The sequence below is a fragment of the Balaenoptera ricei genome, chromosome 8, assembly GCF_028023285.1.
Source record: "Balaenoptera ricei isolate mBalRic1 chromosome 8, mBalRic1.hap2, whole genome shotgun sequence".
In the NCBI taxonomy this organism is placed as follows: domain Eukaryota; kingdom Metazoa; phylum Chordata; class Mammalia; order Artiodactyla; family Balaenopteridae; genus Balaenoptera; species Balaenoptera ricei.
The window spans coordinates 104,427,394-104,441,870 of record NC_082646.1 but is presented as its reverse complement, the minus strand read 5'-3'; the positions used below and the strand labels follow the sequence as shown (position 1 = coordinate 104,441,870).

General features: G+C 59.2%; 2 protein-coding genes across 12 annotated transcripts in view; one reads left to right on the top strand and one right to left on the bottom strand.

The window, feature by feature from the left end:
* The first annotated feature begins 101 nt into the window (after positions 1 to 101).
* On the top strand, positions 102 to 3,430 carry TMEM258 (transmembrane protein 258). Its single transcript, XM_059929751.1, has 4 exons — positions 102 to 174; positions 1,976 to 2,085; positions 2,576 to 2,712; positions 3,325 to 3,430. The coding sequence occupies exons 1-3, from the start codon at positions 172 to 174 to the stop codon at positions 2,700 to 2,702; spliced, it is 240 nt and encodes a 79-aa protein (XP_059785734.1). The 5' UTR covers positions 102 to 171; the 3' UTR covers positions 2,703 to 2,712; positions 3,325 to 3,430.
* Positions 3,431 to 3,971: 541 nt separating this feature from the next.
* MYRF (myelin regulatory factor) overlaps positions 3,972 to 14,477 on the bottom strand; it is a 33,337-nt gene continuing 22,831 nt past the window's right edge. For 5 of the 11 annotated variants that reach the window (XM_059931730.1, XM_059931735.1, XM_059931738.1 and 2 more), the window contains 13 exons: positions 14,246 to 14,357; positions 13,634 to 13,743; positions 12,786 to 12,946; positions 12,641 to 12,713; positions 12,295 to 12,383; positions 11,935 to 12,003; positions 11,421 to 11,501; positions 11,180 to 11,268; positions 10,877 to 11,068; positions 10,370 to 10,621; positions 8,955 to 9,060; positions 8,638 to 8,712; positions 6,836 to 8,267 (listed from right to left, as the gene is read on the bottom strand). In XM_059931730.1, coding sequence (XP_059787713.1) covers positions 7,790 to 8,267; positions 8,638 to 8,712; positions 8,955 to 9,060; positions 10,370 to 10,621; positions 10,877 to 11,068; positions 11,180 to 11,268; positions 11,421 to 11,501; positions 11,935 to 12,003; positions 12,295 to 12,383; positions 12,641 to 12,713; positions 12,786 to 12,946; positions 13,634 to 13,743; positions 14,246 to 14,357 — 1,887 coding nt within the window. In that variant the 3' untranslated portion in view covers positions 6,836 to 7,789. The other 6 variants (XM_059931736.1, XM_059931737.1, XM_059931741.1 and 3 more) reach the window with 6 other exon arrangements.

The window sequence follows — 14,477 nt, the reverse complement described above, 5'->3', positions numbered from 1 at the left end:
ACCACGGTCGCCCCGCAGGCCCCAGATCCCGCCACACCCGAAACCACACGACTACAAATCCCACAATGCCACCTGTGCAGCTGCACTTCCTCTTCCGGCTGAGCAGCGCGCCTGCTCCTGCCGACGTGTTCTTCCGGTGGCTGAGCGGCGGTTTATCCTGTGCCTGGCAAAATGGTGAGAGCGTTGAGGGGAGTTCCGGATGGGACTTTGGGGACCCCTCGGGGCCCGTCCCGCGCCCTGTTTTTCTCGCAGAAGCCTCAGATGTCCGAGGTCCAGAGGGCTGGAGGCTCCTGGATCCTTCGGCTTGGGCTGAGGGGCGGGGAAGGGAAGCCCCTTGCCATGGAGTCCTTAGGCTGAGGTTTTGATCGCACTGGGTTTCTGGTCTAACGATTTATAAGGATGAGGAGCATGGGGAGCATTTCTAATACCTTCGAGCTTTTATCTCTGTTACTTGTGATCAATCTGTTACCTCTATCTGCAAAGTTTTTCCCGCCTGCCGAACTCGTACTCATACTATACGGTCCCGGGCAAAAGTCACCTTCTTGATGAAGTACTAACAACTGTCTCGGGCACTTGTCCTCTTTCTCCTGGGAGCCTCGCAACCTATGTACAGACCTCTTGCCACGTGTCGTGGACTTCTATGTTATTTGCCACGCCTCCTAGTGACCACCATCTGACGTGCCTCTAGCCCTGGGATGATGTCTATTCATCTTTGTATTTCCAGTGCCAAACACGGGGCCAGCAATTGGAGGCTCAATCAATGGCAGCGATTGTCTTTACCATTTTTAGGGGGGCATAAATGTTTACTGAATTGAATTCCAGTGTCTCTGAGAACAATGAGGTCAATTTACTTCTCTAGAGTTGTTGTGTTCTGGATTTTAGAAGCGTTGGCTGGTGGGTGACAATGGAAGTTAACATTTGTACAGAACTTTACGTTTACAGCCCTCTTTCACAAGCATTATCTCATAATCTTCCCTATAACCTTGGGAGGGAAACAAACACCTATTGAGCAACTACTCTATGCCAGGCAGTGAGTTAGATGCTATTGCGTTTGTCGCCTTTCTTAAATCATACGTCAGCCTTGTGAGAGAGTTATTATTATAATCACTTTGTTATTATAATCACTTTGTTTATTTACTTACTTTTAATTTATTTAATTTATTTTATTTTTGGCTGCCTTGGGTCTTCATTGCTGCACTTGGGCTTTCTCTAGTTGCAGCAAGTGGGGGCTACTCTTCGTTGCGGTGCCTGGGCTTCTCATTGCGGTGGCTTCTCTTGTTGCAGAGCACAGGCTCTAGAACACAGGCTCAGTAGTTGTGGCGCACGGGCTTAGTTGCTCCACGGCACATGGGGTCTTCCTGGACCAGGGCTCGAAGCCGTGTCCCCTGCGTTGGCAGGCGGATTCTTAACCACTGCGCCACCAGTGAAGCCCCAGAATTTTAACTTATGTCTTTTGCCTGTAGGTCCTGAGATTCCTTAATTGTGTAGTGGGAAGAATACAAGATTAGGAGTTGAGATCTGGGTACCAGTCCAGAGTCTGTCTTTCAGCAGGGATTCTGAGCTGGAAGTCTACAGACATGGGTCCATAAAGCTCCTAAAATTATAAGCAAACTTTTTCTTGTGTGCGGTTTGTCCCTTTCATCACGTTTTTTTCATGGTGGCCGGTGGCCTCAGAAAATGTTAAGGACCATTGATCTGTAGCTAATCAGTCACCTTCTGTGCCTCAGCCTCCGACTCTCAGCTGCCCATCTTGTCTCGTATTGAAAAGACGAAGTGCCACCTTAGTTTAAGATGTAATTGTTGTCATTCCCAAACGGAATCATTTGACGGTGGTTCTGAAGGATTTCCACATTTCCCAAGCTGAAATAAGCTTCTAGCAGTCACAGTAGCACGAGGCTCTGTGATAACCCCATAGTCCCCCCCAGATTGAGGTCATGGGATTCTTTGATGGCTCTGATCTCACGCCTTCCCTTAGGAGCTTGAGGCCATGAGCAGATACACCAGTCCAGTGAACCCAGCTGTCTTTCCGCATCTGACTGTGGTGCTGTTGGCCATTGGCATGTTCTTCACCGCCTGGTTCTTCGTGTATCCTTTCACTGAGCAGCCAGTGGGGCAGAATTAGTGAGGAGGGAAACTGAGGGAGGAACCATGCTGGGTACATGCACCCTGCCGGTTTTGTTCCGGTGTGGCGATGGGGGATGGTAAGGAGGTTGAGGGAAGGCTGTTGACGTCCAAAGTCAGGTTGTGGCCTTATTTTCCAGGTTCAGGTGAGCTCAATTCGCTCTTCCGTATTCCAGGACGGTGAGCAGAGGGCCTGGCTGCACTGGAGGCTATAGGCATGGGGACCTGAAGTTGAGAAAGTGGTGTCAGGAGTGGTGCGCTCAGGTGTCAGGAGGTACGAGGGCCAGTCCCAGCTCTGCCGCTCATTAGCTGTGTGACCTAACCCCTCTGGGCTTCATTTTCTTCATGGGTGGTGGAAGGGTGGTAGGAGCACCAGAGTCTAGGTCACCTCTTGGGCCCCTCTGCCCGGAGCCAGACCAGCCATCCCTTTGCTTCTCCTTAATTGCCCTGCCAGTTATGAGGTCACTTCCACCAAATACACTCGAGATATCTACAAAGAGCTCCTCATCTCTTTGGTGGCTTCACTCTTCATGGGCTTTGGAGTGCTCTTCCTGCTGCTCTGGGTCGGCATCTACGTATGAGCTCCCAAGGGTAAGAGCAGTGACAGGGTGGGACACTGGAGGGGCCTCCCCATGCCCACATCAGCGGGGTCCTTGGGCCTGCATGACCCCTCGGTTAATGGAGTGAGACTCAGCAGAATGGATAGGGACACCACACACGTGCCCCTTTCCCTGTCCCCTAATGGGGATTTGAGCCAAGTGGGACCACCTTTGTCAGTTCTGAGGTCTCCACACTGTCCAAGGCCTCGACCTGGCTCTGGGATATACTACGTAGGGCTGTGGGCACAGGCTTCCCGTGCTTACACATCTGCGTTCTTACCCGTCGTACACAGTGATTGGAGAGCCTCTGGGGAGTGACCCAGCAAGGGGCCAGGATCCTGGACTTGCTGCCAGGAGTAGCATTTTAGTTAGTTTCAACGTTTTCAGTCATTGAAATAAATTTTGACTAACTGACTGAAAAAAAATACCCGCAACCTTGCTGCAGATAATCCACCAAACAGGTCACTTAGAGTCAATTGGCTCTGGTGGCCCTGCTTCAAAGGACTGTGCCCATCAGCCCTTGCCCCAGGAGCATAGGGGTTTGGGGAGAAAAGCTGATGGAAAGAAGGGTCACTGCTCTCATTTTGATACCCCTCTTTTTCAGGTACCAGCCAGGCGGCTTCACTGAATCCCTGCTTTTGTAAATTAGTTTTTTTTACTATGCCGGAAGTGTCCCACCTGCTGCTCACAATAAAGGCAGATGTGTGACAGCCCCGCCTGGTGCCCGTCCTGGGGGTGGGAGTGGTGCAGGTGCTGGGACCCACGACTTCCCCAGTCCCACCCCTTCTCATTTCTCCTGCCTTTCAGGTGGTTCCTGCTGCTGGGAAGCCCTGCCCTCTGCCTATGAGAGGGATATGGGGAGTGTCTTTTCCTTAGAATTGAGGGCTCACCTGTGGATAGGAAGGGGCTGGGCCTGCCCTCCACCGTGGCTTCTAGTGTAAAATTCTGTAGGAACCCGTACCAGTCAAGTCTGCCCTGGGCCAGTCCCCTCCTCTGAGTGGTGCCGGGGACCCTCGAAAGGCTCAGCTTTCCCCTAAGGTGGCTACTGTTAACGCAGTCAGGGCAGCAGTAGGTCCATGGGGTGTGGCTAGGGGAAGGGGCTGCTGCATCCTGTTCCCCAGCCGGGCCTGAAGCTACGAGGGATAATGGGGTACGAAGCATCCACCGGGCTCAGGGGGCCGCAGTTGGTCCCAGGCCCACAGGCGACCCCATCTCCCACCAGAACAATCTCAAGAAGACGGGGAGGCAAGCTCAGATACAAAGCAGTGTTTATACATTTATTTATATACGTATATTTACTTCAGAAAAGAACAGTTCAGGGGACAGGAAGCAAGCAGGCCTGGGGCTGCTTCCCTCTGCCCATTCCAGAGTCAGAGTTGGTATGCGATAAATATGAGTCAAAGCTCAGGGGCAGGAAGGGGGAGTTAAGTGGGAGGGAAGGGGCGCGCTATGCACACGCAGGCTTTCCCGGGGCTGGAACGTGGGCAGGGGCACTTGTGCACTGAGAGGCGCTGTGTACAGCTTGAAGCGTGGGGGAGATCGGCCCAGTGGCTATAGGAGTAAATGCTGTAGGGAGAGAGGAAGGGAGGGGAGATGCAAAGGGGAGAGAGGAAGGGAGGGGAGATGCAAAGGGGAGAGAGGAAGGGAGGGGAGATGCAAAGGGGAGAGAGGAGGGGAGGGGTAGGGGGTGGAGCCAAGACTCCCACTCACCGGCGCCCGCCAGGCAGCTGTCAGCCTCCAGCAGGTGGCCCACTGGCCTTCCCTGAAGCCCCTTTCCCTCACTGGGCTTAAGGCAACTTTAGTCCAAGGTTGACCACCCGCCCCCCCCTTGGCCCCAAACAGCACTGAGGACCCCCTCCCCAGGCATGGAAACAGCCAGCTGCCAACCAGATTGGGGCGATGCTGTGTCCAGATGGCTCCAGGGGGCAGTGGAGGGTCACCTTCCAGTTAAGTACAGGGGGGCCGCGGTCCAAGAACTTGTGCCCCCACTGAGGAAGCCCCAGAATCCTATTAGAAGGGGCAGGGCTCAGTAGTTTTATGGCATTTAGGGAGGGTTCCACCAGTGGGAGGAAGGAGAACAGAGCAGCGCTAAGTAGGCCTCGGCCGCCAGCATGGTGTGGGGAGCCATGTAATTCCTATGTCGGAAGGAGGGGCCACACTGGGGAGGGGGCTGGGAGGCGAGGTATCCTTGCTACCCCCATTCCCCCTGTGTTTCCGTATCCCGAGGAGAAGTGCTTTGACATCCCTAGCAGAAGGGGGCCCGCGGTTCCTAGGCTTCTTCAAGATTCAGGTCTCTCACAGAAAGGCCTCCCACTCAAAGCTGAGAATGAGAGGTAGATGGGGCAAGGCCTGGCTCCCAAAGAGGTGGCAGAATATCACAGGGCAAGGACGGCATTTCCATCCCCATTTCTGAACCCATGGCAGACACGGCGAAATGATTTCCACTCTCCTTCCATGAGCCTGGATGTGGGCTCAGAAAGCTCCAGATACCCACTAAGAAAGGTTAACATTGGCACTTGAGATAAGACTTCTTCTGTAACCCAAGCCCACCACTCTGTTCCTGGGAGGAGTGGGCAGAACTGGGACTACTGCCGAGCACGGGGCCCCCAGCCTGGCTGTCCAAGCCCAGCACAGGAGCCCTTTAATCCGAGGAGGTGAGGCCACCAGCAGACAAGAGTGGAGGGAAAAGCCACTCCTGGTGGTAGGGAGTGGGATGGGTGTCTCAAGGCTCCCTGGGATGGATCAGAGCCAGGGCCCTGCCTTTCAAGTGTCCCCCCAGGGCTCTGGCCCACTCCGGGCTTTCCATCTCCATCCTTCCACTCCTGCCCTGGTTTAAGTGCATTTTAGTAATTATTTCATTAATAACAGCAAAAGCTCTTTGCATCCACCCACCAGACAAGACCGGCCTGCTGCCTTGCAGGGATTCCCGCTCCTCTGCTCAGAGACCTCTGTGAGCTCTGGAAGCTCCCAGGGGCCCAGGCCGTGGGGCCACAACGCCATCTGGGGGCTCACAGGGAACTTCCTTCCCTTCGGGATACTCCAGGTTCAAGAGTCCAAGGCTTACCTGGCCCACAGGCTCCCCTGGTTCAGCCAGGCACTAAGTGTACACAAGGCACGCGGTCAGCCCATCCAGGGCTGGCTTCAGCTGCCCTGGGAGCTCTTGGAGCCAAGCTCTCCCAGGGAGAAGAGACCTCCTGGGCCGTGCTTAAAGCTTAGAAGTCCAAGTCTAGTAACAGTCAGACCCTAAGAAGTCCACCACCTAGCCCTCCCCAGGGAGCAGCTTCAAGGGTAAGGGCTGTCCGCCCTCCACTGACTCGTGGGTCCAGCCAAGTCTCTGAGGGCTCGAGCCAAGCCCCCGCTGGTCTCAAAGGCGGATGGGTCCTCTCTCCAAAAGAGGGGTGGCTCCCAGTCGCAGAAGGGGAGGCAGGAAGGGGGGGCTCTGGGCTGAGTCACGGGCTTCCCCCGCCTCTGGGGCGCTGCCGCCCGCCAGCCCTCCATCGGCCATATCTGGACCCACGTGAATCGGGCCGGCCTGGGCCCACAGGTCTCCCTCCAGCGCCCTCCGTGGTCTGGGGGCGCCGCCAGCAGGACTAGCGGCTCCAGTGTGAGGACTTCCAGTGTCACCAGGCGCTGGGAGGGCCGAGCCGCCTCACCTCCTCCGCGGAGGTGCCAGCGGCGGGGCTCCAGTGTAACACCATGGCATCCAGTGTGGAGGGGGCGCCCGGGGACCCCCGGGCCCTGCTGTGGCGCTGCCTCCGAGGGCAGCTCAGTCACACAGGCGGTAGAAGTGGAAGTAGTAGTCTGCGGCCGGCCAGACCGGGGCCTCCAAGCTGCAGTTGGCCTGACCCTGGGGGGAAGGGCAGTGGGAACCAGTGAGGTGGCTCCAGGGGTGGGGGCCAGAGGCGCTCCCCCTGCTGACGTCGCCTGACACTGCCCCGTGTCCCGCCATGTGATCTTCAGTCCCCCCCCCCCCCCCCGTTCTCCCAAGCCCCACCCTGAACCTCTGGGGGCAGACAGGGCGCCGGTGCTCACCAGCAGTGCCACCCGGAAGTGGTAGGTGAATCTGCGGAAGGACAGGATGGTTACTGGCCACTGGTGGGAGGTGCCCTGGGGAGAGGGGGGAGGGGGGGAGAGGGGTCAGGACAGCTGCGCAGCCCCCCACCCCCTGCCCCATCCCAACCGGCATCCCTCGCCATGGCCGTCGCAGCCCTGGCTCTGTGGCACGGTTTACAAAGCGGAGAAGCAGAGACGTGAAGAGAGATCGGAGGGGGCACTTTCTACTTCGGGGAGCAACAGCACCCACCGTCTGTGTGTACTGCGTGCCAGGCACCTGGGGGCCCGCAGCCGCTGGTCTCTTACTGCCTTCCCTCTCACCACTGTGCTCCGGGCACATCCAAGTAGTTCACTCACCCCATCCGCACTGCAACCCACTGAGGCGGTGCTGCTTACAGGCGAGGACACTGCTGAGTTACCTGCCTAAACTCCACGGACGCTGGGATTCAAGCCCTCCCCGCCCAGGGCCTGAGCCTCTTCAGGGCTCTCACCCACTCCATCCTCTACTCAAGCTACTTTCTGCACCTCTTTTCTCCCTGGCTAGAGAGTGCTTTCTTGGAAGGCAAGGCCTGTTTCTTCCCTACCTCTGTCTCCCCTCAGCTGGGCCCAGCGCAGGGCCTGGGACAGAGGATGCCCCAATAGATATTTGTTGAATAAACACACGAGTGGGTGAGAAGAAATTTCCTTAACCTGTGCTGAGAGTCACAACTTCGGGTCACATGGCCAGAGAGGAGCCGGACGGTGACAGGTTCCCAGACCAGGAGGCAGCCCCCTCCACACAGCCCAAGAGACCTTCCAAAGTCACAGATGGAACCATGCCACCGCCCCCGCCCGAGCTTCAGGCCCAGCCTCCTTCCCGTCTCCCCTGGCGCACGGCCCTCGCCACGTTTCCAGCTCTGCCAGCGCGCCGTGCTCTCCCTGGCGGCCAGGCCTCTGCACCCGCTGCTCCCCTACTCCTGGGACGCTGTCCCCTTTCCTTTCCCCAGCTGATCCCATATTGCCCTTCAGGTCTCATCTCAATCAAACATCACTTGGGGGCAGCTGGCCTGACCCTGAGACCACACAAGGTCAGCTCTCCCTGCCACAGGCTCCCAGGACGCCCTCCGCACGCCCTCCCGGTCTCCACCATTGTGCTCACCCCAGGTTAGGCCTTGTGGAACTGTCTTCCTCCCCAGGCTTTCGTCAGGCCAGGGACAGGGCCGGGAGACACTCAGCGGTGAGCGGTGCACGCATGCCCCCCTCCCTGAGACATGGAGGCCCCAAAGTGTCCTTCGTGGAGATGCCTGCACTCTTGACTCCGGCTCCCTCTCCTCTCCCGCTTGGGAGCCCAGATGTGCCGGGGGGAGGAAGCTCCGGCCTGGCTGGCCCACAGCTTCCCAGTCTCCTACCTGGGTGTCCTGGTGGGCATGGAGGCTCTGTGGAAAGCCCCCCTCCTCACACGGCTCCTCCTTTGACATCAAGCTGCACAGCACCACGGACACGGGGGCCGAGGAGCTGGGAGAGACCCAGTTAGCAGGGAAGTGGGGTTCTGAGCTCCTCCACCCCAGCCCGCTCCCAGCCAGCCCTCCACTCTACCTCCCTCACCCCGGTGAAACAGGGCACTGAATCCTCACAGCCTGAAAATGATGCGTAGCCGTCAAGGCTCCAGACGGCTACAAATCCTTTCCCATCCACCGTCCCACACAGCCTTCACAGCCTCTGGGAGGCAGCAGCCCATTTCACAGATGAGGAACCGATGCCTGGAGGTTACCAGGTCACACAGCCAGTGAAGCATGGAGCAGGCAATAAAGCTAGCACCCGTCCTCCGCCCCCTCCCCCGGTTGCCTGGGACCACTGGGTCTCCATCCCCCACGGCAGCACTCACTTCATCTGCAGGGTCAGGCGGAGGTGCAGCGGGGTGCTGCTGCTGATGGGGATGTGGTAGGTGAAGTTTCCAGGCCTGAAAGGGCAAAGCTGACTGCTCAACCCAAGGCCACCCTGTGCCCCGCCCCCCGACTCCCATCAACTCCTCAGCCCCCAGTCTACAGTGGAGCCCTTCAGGGGCCTGGAAAGACGCTGCCCCACCTTGAGGGGGAAGTTCCTCCCTGAGGGGAGCAAGATCTGAACACCTGGACTGCCTGGGCTCACGTTACCAGAGGGAACCTGTCCGGGGTGCGGGGGGAGGGAGGTAGCCAAGCCCACCTGCAGGCGTCCTCTGAGGAGCAGTACTGGGACGTGATGGGCATCGAATTCTCCAGCACCTGGATGGAGGTCAGGGACGGCACTGGGTCTGCAAGGAGAGAGGCCACTGGCGCAGGAAGGAGGGTGACAAGACAGGACACAAATGAGAAGCAGCCAAACCTGTCCTTGCCGAGACTCGCATCAGTCATTCACACCTCAGCAGGAATAAATTTCAGGTTATTCTTTCCAGACTCTCACAACGGCTGGGGTCACCATCTTCCCCAGCAGCCCTAGGACTACGCAGTTCCCATGAGCCTGAGGTGTGCCTCCTTGACGGACCCAGAACACCCAGAAGTAGGGATGGGTCTTCCGTACCCCTGCACGGGGCGTACAGGAGCCCGCTCTTCCGGCTCCTGTTCCTGACCGCACACATCGCTTCCCAACTCGGGGGGCAGTGACATCAAGTTGGTAGCTTGAAATCTGCCATGGCGGGAGTATTCACACACACAAATCAGGGCCCCACTGTCCTTCAAAGACTCAGCTTCAATGTCGCCTCCTCCAGGAAAGCCTCCCCTGATCACCTCCCCACCTCAGTCTGGATTCTGTGCCCTCCCCAGTCGCCAAGCTGCCTGTGTGTCCCCTCAGAGCCTCACCACACTGCTGTTTTCGTGTCTGTGAGCCCTTGGGGGCAGGGCACATGCGTCTCCATCACCCCCGGTGCCCTGTACGGAGCCAGTCACAGAGAAGGGGCCCAGGAAACAGCTGCCTGGTAAGCATCCACCCCGTGGGGTTTCCCCATCACTCTGAACTTCAATCTCGGCAAACCACAGTTTCTAAGCTTTTTTATTTTTTTCTCTTTAAGCCACAAAACCCATCAAATGGAAGTTGATGAGGAGGCCCAATACCTAGAGCAGAGGTGCCTGGTTGAAGCCAGGAAGGTTCTCGGCCTCCCCTTCAACCTCCAAGGCAGCCCCGGGGATACTTCAGAGAAACCCGGTTTGAAAACCAATGAAGGGTCCCCTAGCTTTGTTAAAACCAAAGGTTTGAGGTTTGGAAAATTGGGGGGACCCTGAACAGTACCCTTCTTGCCCTGGCATGGTGACATAAAAGGAGCCACGTGGACTTGGGATCAAATTCCACCTCTGCCGCTAAAAAGCTGTATGACCCTGGGCAAGTCACTTCACCCCAGTTTCCATTTCCTCATCTGAACAATGGGGACGATTCCTTTCTCGCAGGAGTGTTGTGAAGATTAAACGAGGTGATCGATATAACGCTATATAATCAGCCTGGCCTGATTCCTGGGACTTAGTAATGCTCAGCAAATGTCTGTCGACTGCCAATTCTGAACCCAGGTATTCTGGTGATGGGCTGAAATGGGCCCCGGCCAGTGAGCCTTGCCGGGTTGGGCTGAGCGGGGGAGGGGGTAGGGCAGGTACCTGGCTGGCTCCGGGCCTGGGTGGGCTGAGCAGGGCTCAGGCCAAGCTGAGGGACCCCTCGGCGGCCCCGGACATGGAGACCAAGGCTAGGGCTGTTCTTGGCTTTGCCCTGGCCTCCAGGAAAGGGGACCACAGGGCTGGCCACAGGGTCCGAGTTCTTTGGATGCTTGAAGTAGCCAATGCCATTGGCCGACAGGCCCCAGGACTTGGCTCTGATGTTGGTGACTGGCAGCAGGGCCATCTGGCTGGGGCCTGTGGAGAGAACCAGGCACAGGCTGAGAGGCAGGCACGGGCTGCCTCCTGCCCAGCTGTCTTGAGGGCCCGACTGGACTCTGGGTGACTCCCTTCTATCTCCTGGGCTCCGCAGGGGGAACCCCCAGTCTTTCTCCAGAGCCTCATTCTGGGCTCCAGGAGACCAGACCCTCCCACCAATGAGTCTTTGGGGCCTTTCTCAGGCCTCCTGTAAAAACCCCTCCAACCCAAAACCTGGCCCCAAGCGAGCCATACCTGAGCGGTTGGTGGAGGGGCCGGGACTGGGGCTGAGACCATGGCCAGGATTAAAGCTGGGGCCAAGGCTAGGGTCAGTGGTGGGGCTGGGGCTGGGCGAGGAGCAGCAGACGACTGGGCAGGGGCGGCTGGAGCACAGGTCCAAGGTGCGGAGGGCTGGAGCTGGGGCCGAGCTGGTCGGGCCAGTGGTAACTGAGGAAACCAGAGGCTGTATGAGCCGGAGTGGGGCAGCAGAGCCCCCCGACCCAGAACACAGCCACCTCTCCCCATCCCATCCCTCCAAACCCACGCCCCGGCACGCACCCAGCAGCAGAGAGGGCCGTGTGCCCGGCCGCCCAGTGGTCACAGGGGACTGTCGGAGCTGAGTGGTCCCAAAGCTCTGGCTGGACCTGCTGGGGAAGGGTGGGCTGAGCTCAGAGGGGCTGGGAGAGCCTGAGCAGGAGGCCTGGGAGTCCCAGAGAAGCGGGAGGGGTGCGAGGAGGTGGACAAGGAAGGCAGAAAGGAGGCAGAGGCAGGAGGGAGAGGGCTTGGTCCAGACACGTACCATGGGCACATGGCCTCACTCCCCCCAGGGTGCTGGGGCCGGAGCAGGGCCAGAAGACAGGAAGTGGACACGGCAAAAGAGCTAAGGGGCAGCAGAGAGGAAAAGAGGGGGCAGGCACAGGGGAGGAGAGAAAGAGAAGACACGGTCAGAGATGGCCCAAGGACTGAGGGTGACAGTGGGCAGAAGAGCCCAAGGCCCCACCCCGGCCCTCCTTCCCCTACCCCCTGTTCTAACCTGGGCCCCTCAGATGCCCCCTGCCACTCAGAGGCCCAGCTACCTGGAGGAGCACTGAGTAGGCCATGGAGAAACATCGGCTTCGGTAGGACTGTGAAGCAGCTGCCCCCCTTCCAGAGAGGCCTTCCCACCTGCCCCCACAAACCCCTGGCGGGCTAAGAGCCTGAGGTGGGACCCCCTTTAGAGGAGACAGCCTCCAGGGCTCCTCCGACCCTGGGCTGCCCACCAAAGCCCCGCCCGGCCTGGCGATGGCCCCGCAGCCAGGCCTCCAGGGACATACCCATCAGTTTCCACCAGGTCCTCCTCGGTGCGCAGGCTCAGCACATACAGTGTAGACATGGACACCACGCTGGGAGCCACAGGAAGGGGCCACTGTTAGAGCTGGAGCCACCATCCAGCGCCCTCTCTCCAGGGTGGGGCCTGTGGTTTTTGGCCCCAGGGGCTGGACTCCCAAGTGACGCCTGTACTCGGGTCTCCCCAGTCCCAGGGGGAGGAGACAGAACGAGGCAGCCCCCCTTCCTTCCCCGAGACCTCAGCCACTTCATCTTCCAGGCCCCGCCCTCCTCTTCCCCCAGGCCTGGGCCCGTGGGCAGCCCGACGTCCCCGGCCAGCCGCCCCCAGAGTCTGAGGGACAAGTCACCTGAAGGCCATGACCACCACCAGGGCGATGATGGTTCCCTGCAGGAACCGCTGGCTGATGCAGGCCTGGTCTGGGACCACAGACGATGACTGAAGACCAAGAAGAAAGGAGGAAAAGGCCCAGACTTACGGAGCCCATGGTCTGACCCACGGTGGGCTCTGTTGGAGGTGGGGTACTCATCCCCTCGGGGGGCAGAGGGAGAGGAAGGAGAAACTAGGGGCTGGGAGGGCTAGAGGGTCCAGAAGGGAGGGGAGGGGAAGCGCTTGGAGTCAGTGAGCCTGGAGAGGCGCCAGCTGGAAAGGGAGGCCACGAGGATGGGGAGGGCCCAGTCCCTGCCCACCCTCACCTTGCTGGCCACCTTGGGGGGCCTCTTCTTGTGGGGGACGCTGCCCGCCCGGCTGAACTGGCTCCCTGCGTGGCTGCAGCAAGAGGGCAGGGTCAGAGGTGCCTCTGGGAAGGGGGTCTTGCCCTCCCCGGCCCCGAGCCCCCACCTGAAGGCGCCCGAGCTGCCGGTGGACTTGAGGCTGTCGAGGCGCCGCAGCTTGGCCAGCTTGTGGCTCCAGCGCTCCAGCTCATCGATGCGCGTCTCCAGGTTGTCCGTCAGCTTGCACAGCTCCTTCACAGCACCCACGTTCTCCATGAAGATGCGCTCCTGCCGCGGGCAACGGCCAGTGTCGAGGGCACAGTCAGCCCCTGGGAGCCCCAGGCTATGGGCCCATCGGGGTGCAGGAGGAGGGCACTCAAAGGCTCCCTACCCAGGCCAGCCTTGCCTCTCGTCCAGCCTCAGCTCCCTCGGCTCCCTGTGCCTGCCTCCGAACAGCATCCCGCCTCTGCACCTTTCCCCACCCGCGGTCAGAACCCGCTGTCCCTCAGAGGCTCCCACCCTCCATCTCCCCATCTGATGAACACGATGTCTCAGACTTCAGCAGAGGCCAAAACATATCACCTGCTCGTTGGTGCCCAGCCTCATGCCAGGAAAGTTACAAACATTATCCTCACAACAAACCCCATGTTTAAGCTTTGCCATAACCACGTTAGAACTTCTTAGCAGTAAGTATGGTTTCCCTCCTTTTGCAGGGGAGGAAGATGACCCTCAGGACGTTCCTCTTGCCCTTGATCGCACAGCCACAGACTGGCAGAGTCCCCACCTCCCACCTCCCCCTCTCCCAGTGGGGTGGGGAGGGGGCTCTGGAAGCAGCATGAGAGAAGACTGGGGGGCAGGGGGAATGCTCCTGTTCTCCGCACTTCAGTGTCCCCGGTCTCTACAGAGGGGGTGAACGCCCTCCAGCTGGTCCACCCCTCTGCCCCTTGGGCTCCCTTCAGTCCGTCCTCCACAGACCTTGTTCACCACCAGGAAGTTCTCTATGGTTTTCCCATTGGCAAAGACCACGTCTCCAGTGTCCTTCACGGCCTCAGGCAGGATCTCCTTCACCTCCTGAGCGATGACACCTGGGGAGAGGCAAGCCAAGTGTGTGTCGGGGGTGGGGGGGGGGGGAGGACTGCCCACAGCACCGTAATGTAAGCAGGGGCTGGGATCGGTGAGGGTGAAATTCTGGGGGCTAGAGATTTGGGATCCAGGGAGCCCTGGAGCAGGGGGCTCCGAGGCACAGGGTCGCAGTTCCAGGGATCAAGGTGTGGGGTTCCCTGGGCTAGGGATAGGCGCATATTCCAGGGAGTAAGGACCCCAGGGTAAAGGGAGCAGGGATCCAGGAGAATAAAGGCAAGATTCATCTAGGGAACAGAGGAGCGAGGATCCCAGGGCCACAAATCCCAGGCTTCCAGTGTCAAAGGGCGAGGGGTCCGGCCCGAAGGGGAGGTCTTCCGGGGGGGCCTGGATTCCCGGGGGCAGGTTTCCAGGAGTCATGGGAAGGGGTTCCTGGGAGTAGGATTTCCAGAGGACGGGGACTGGGTCGGAGTTACCAGATCCCAGCCTGCGCACGTGAATCCTTACCCGTTTCTGGCGCCGCGGCCTCGATGCCAGCAGTGGCGGCAAACTCTGGCTTGTATCTGTAGTGGACCAGCCGCATGCGTGAAATCCTCTTCAGCTGCTCGGTGGTGTCCACCTGCGCGGGAGCCAGGGCCGAACTGAAAGCCTCCCGTCCTGGGCCCGTCCGGAGGCAGCAGTGTGGAGGGGAGACCCTGCTACTAGGGTCGCGGGATCCAGAGATCCAGGGCCAGCCTCC

Excerpts from the sequence above, each read along its gene's own strand:
- TMEM258 (XM_059929751.1), top strand. Across the intron at positions 2,086-2,575 it reads TTCACCGCCTGGTTCTTCGT|TTATGAGGTCACTTCCACCA; the intron begins GTATCCTTTCAC and ends TTGCCCTGCCAG.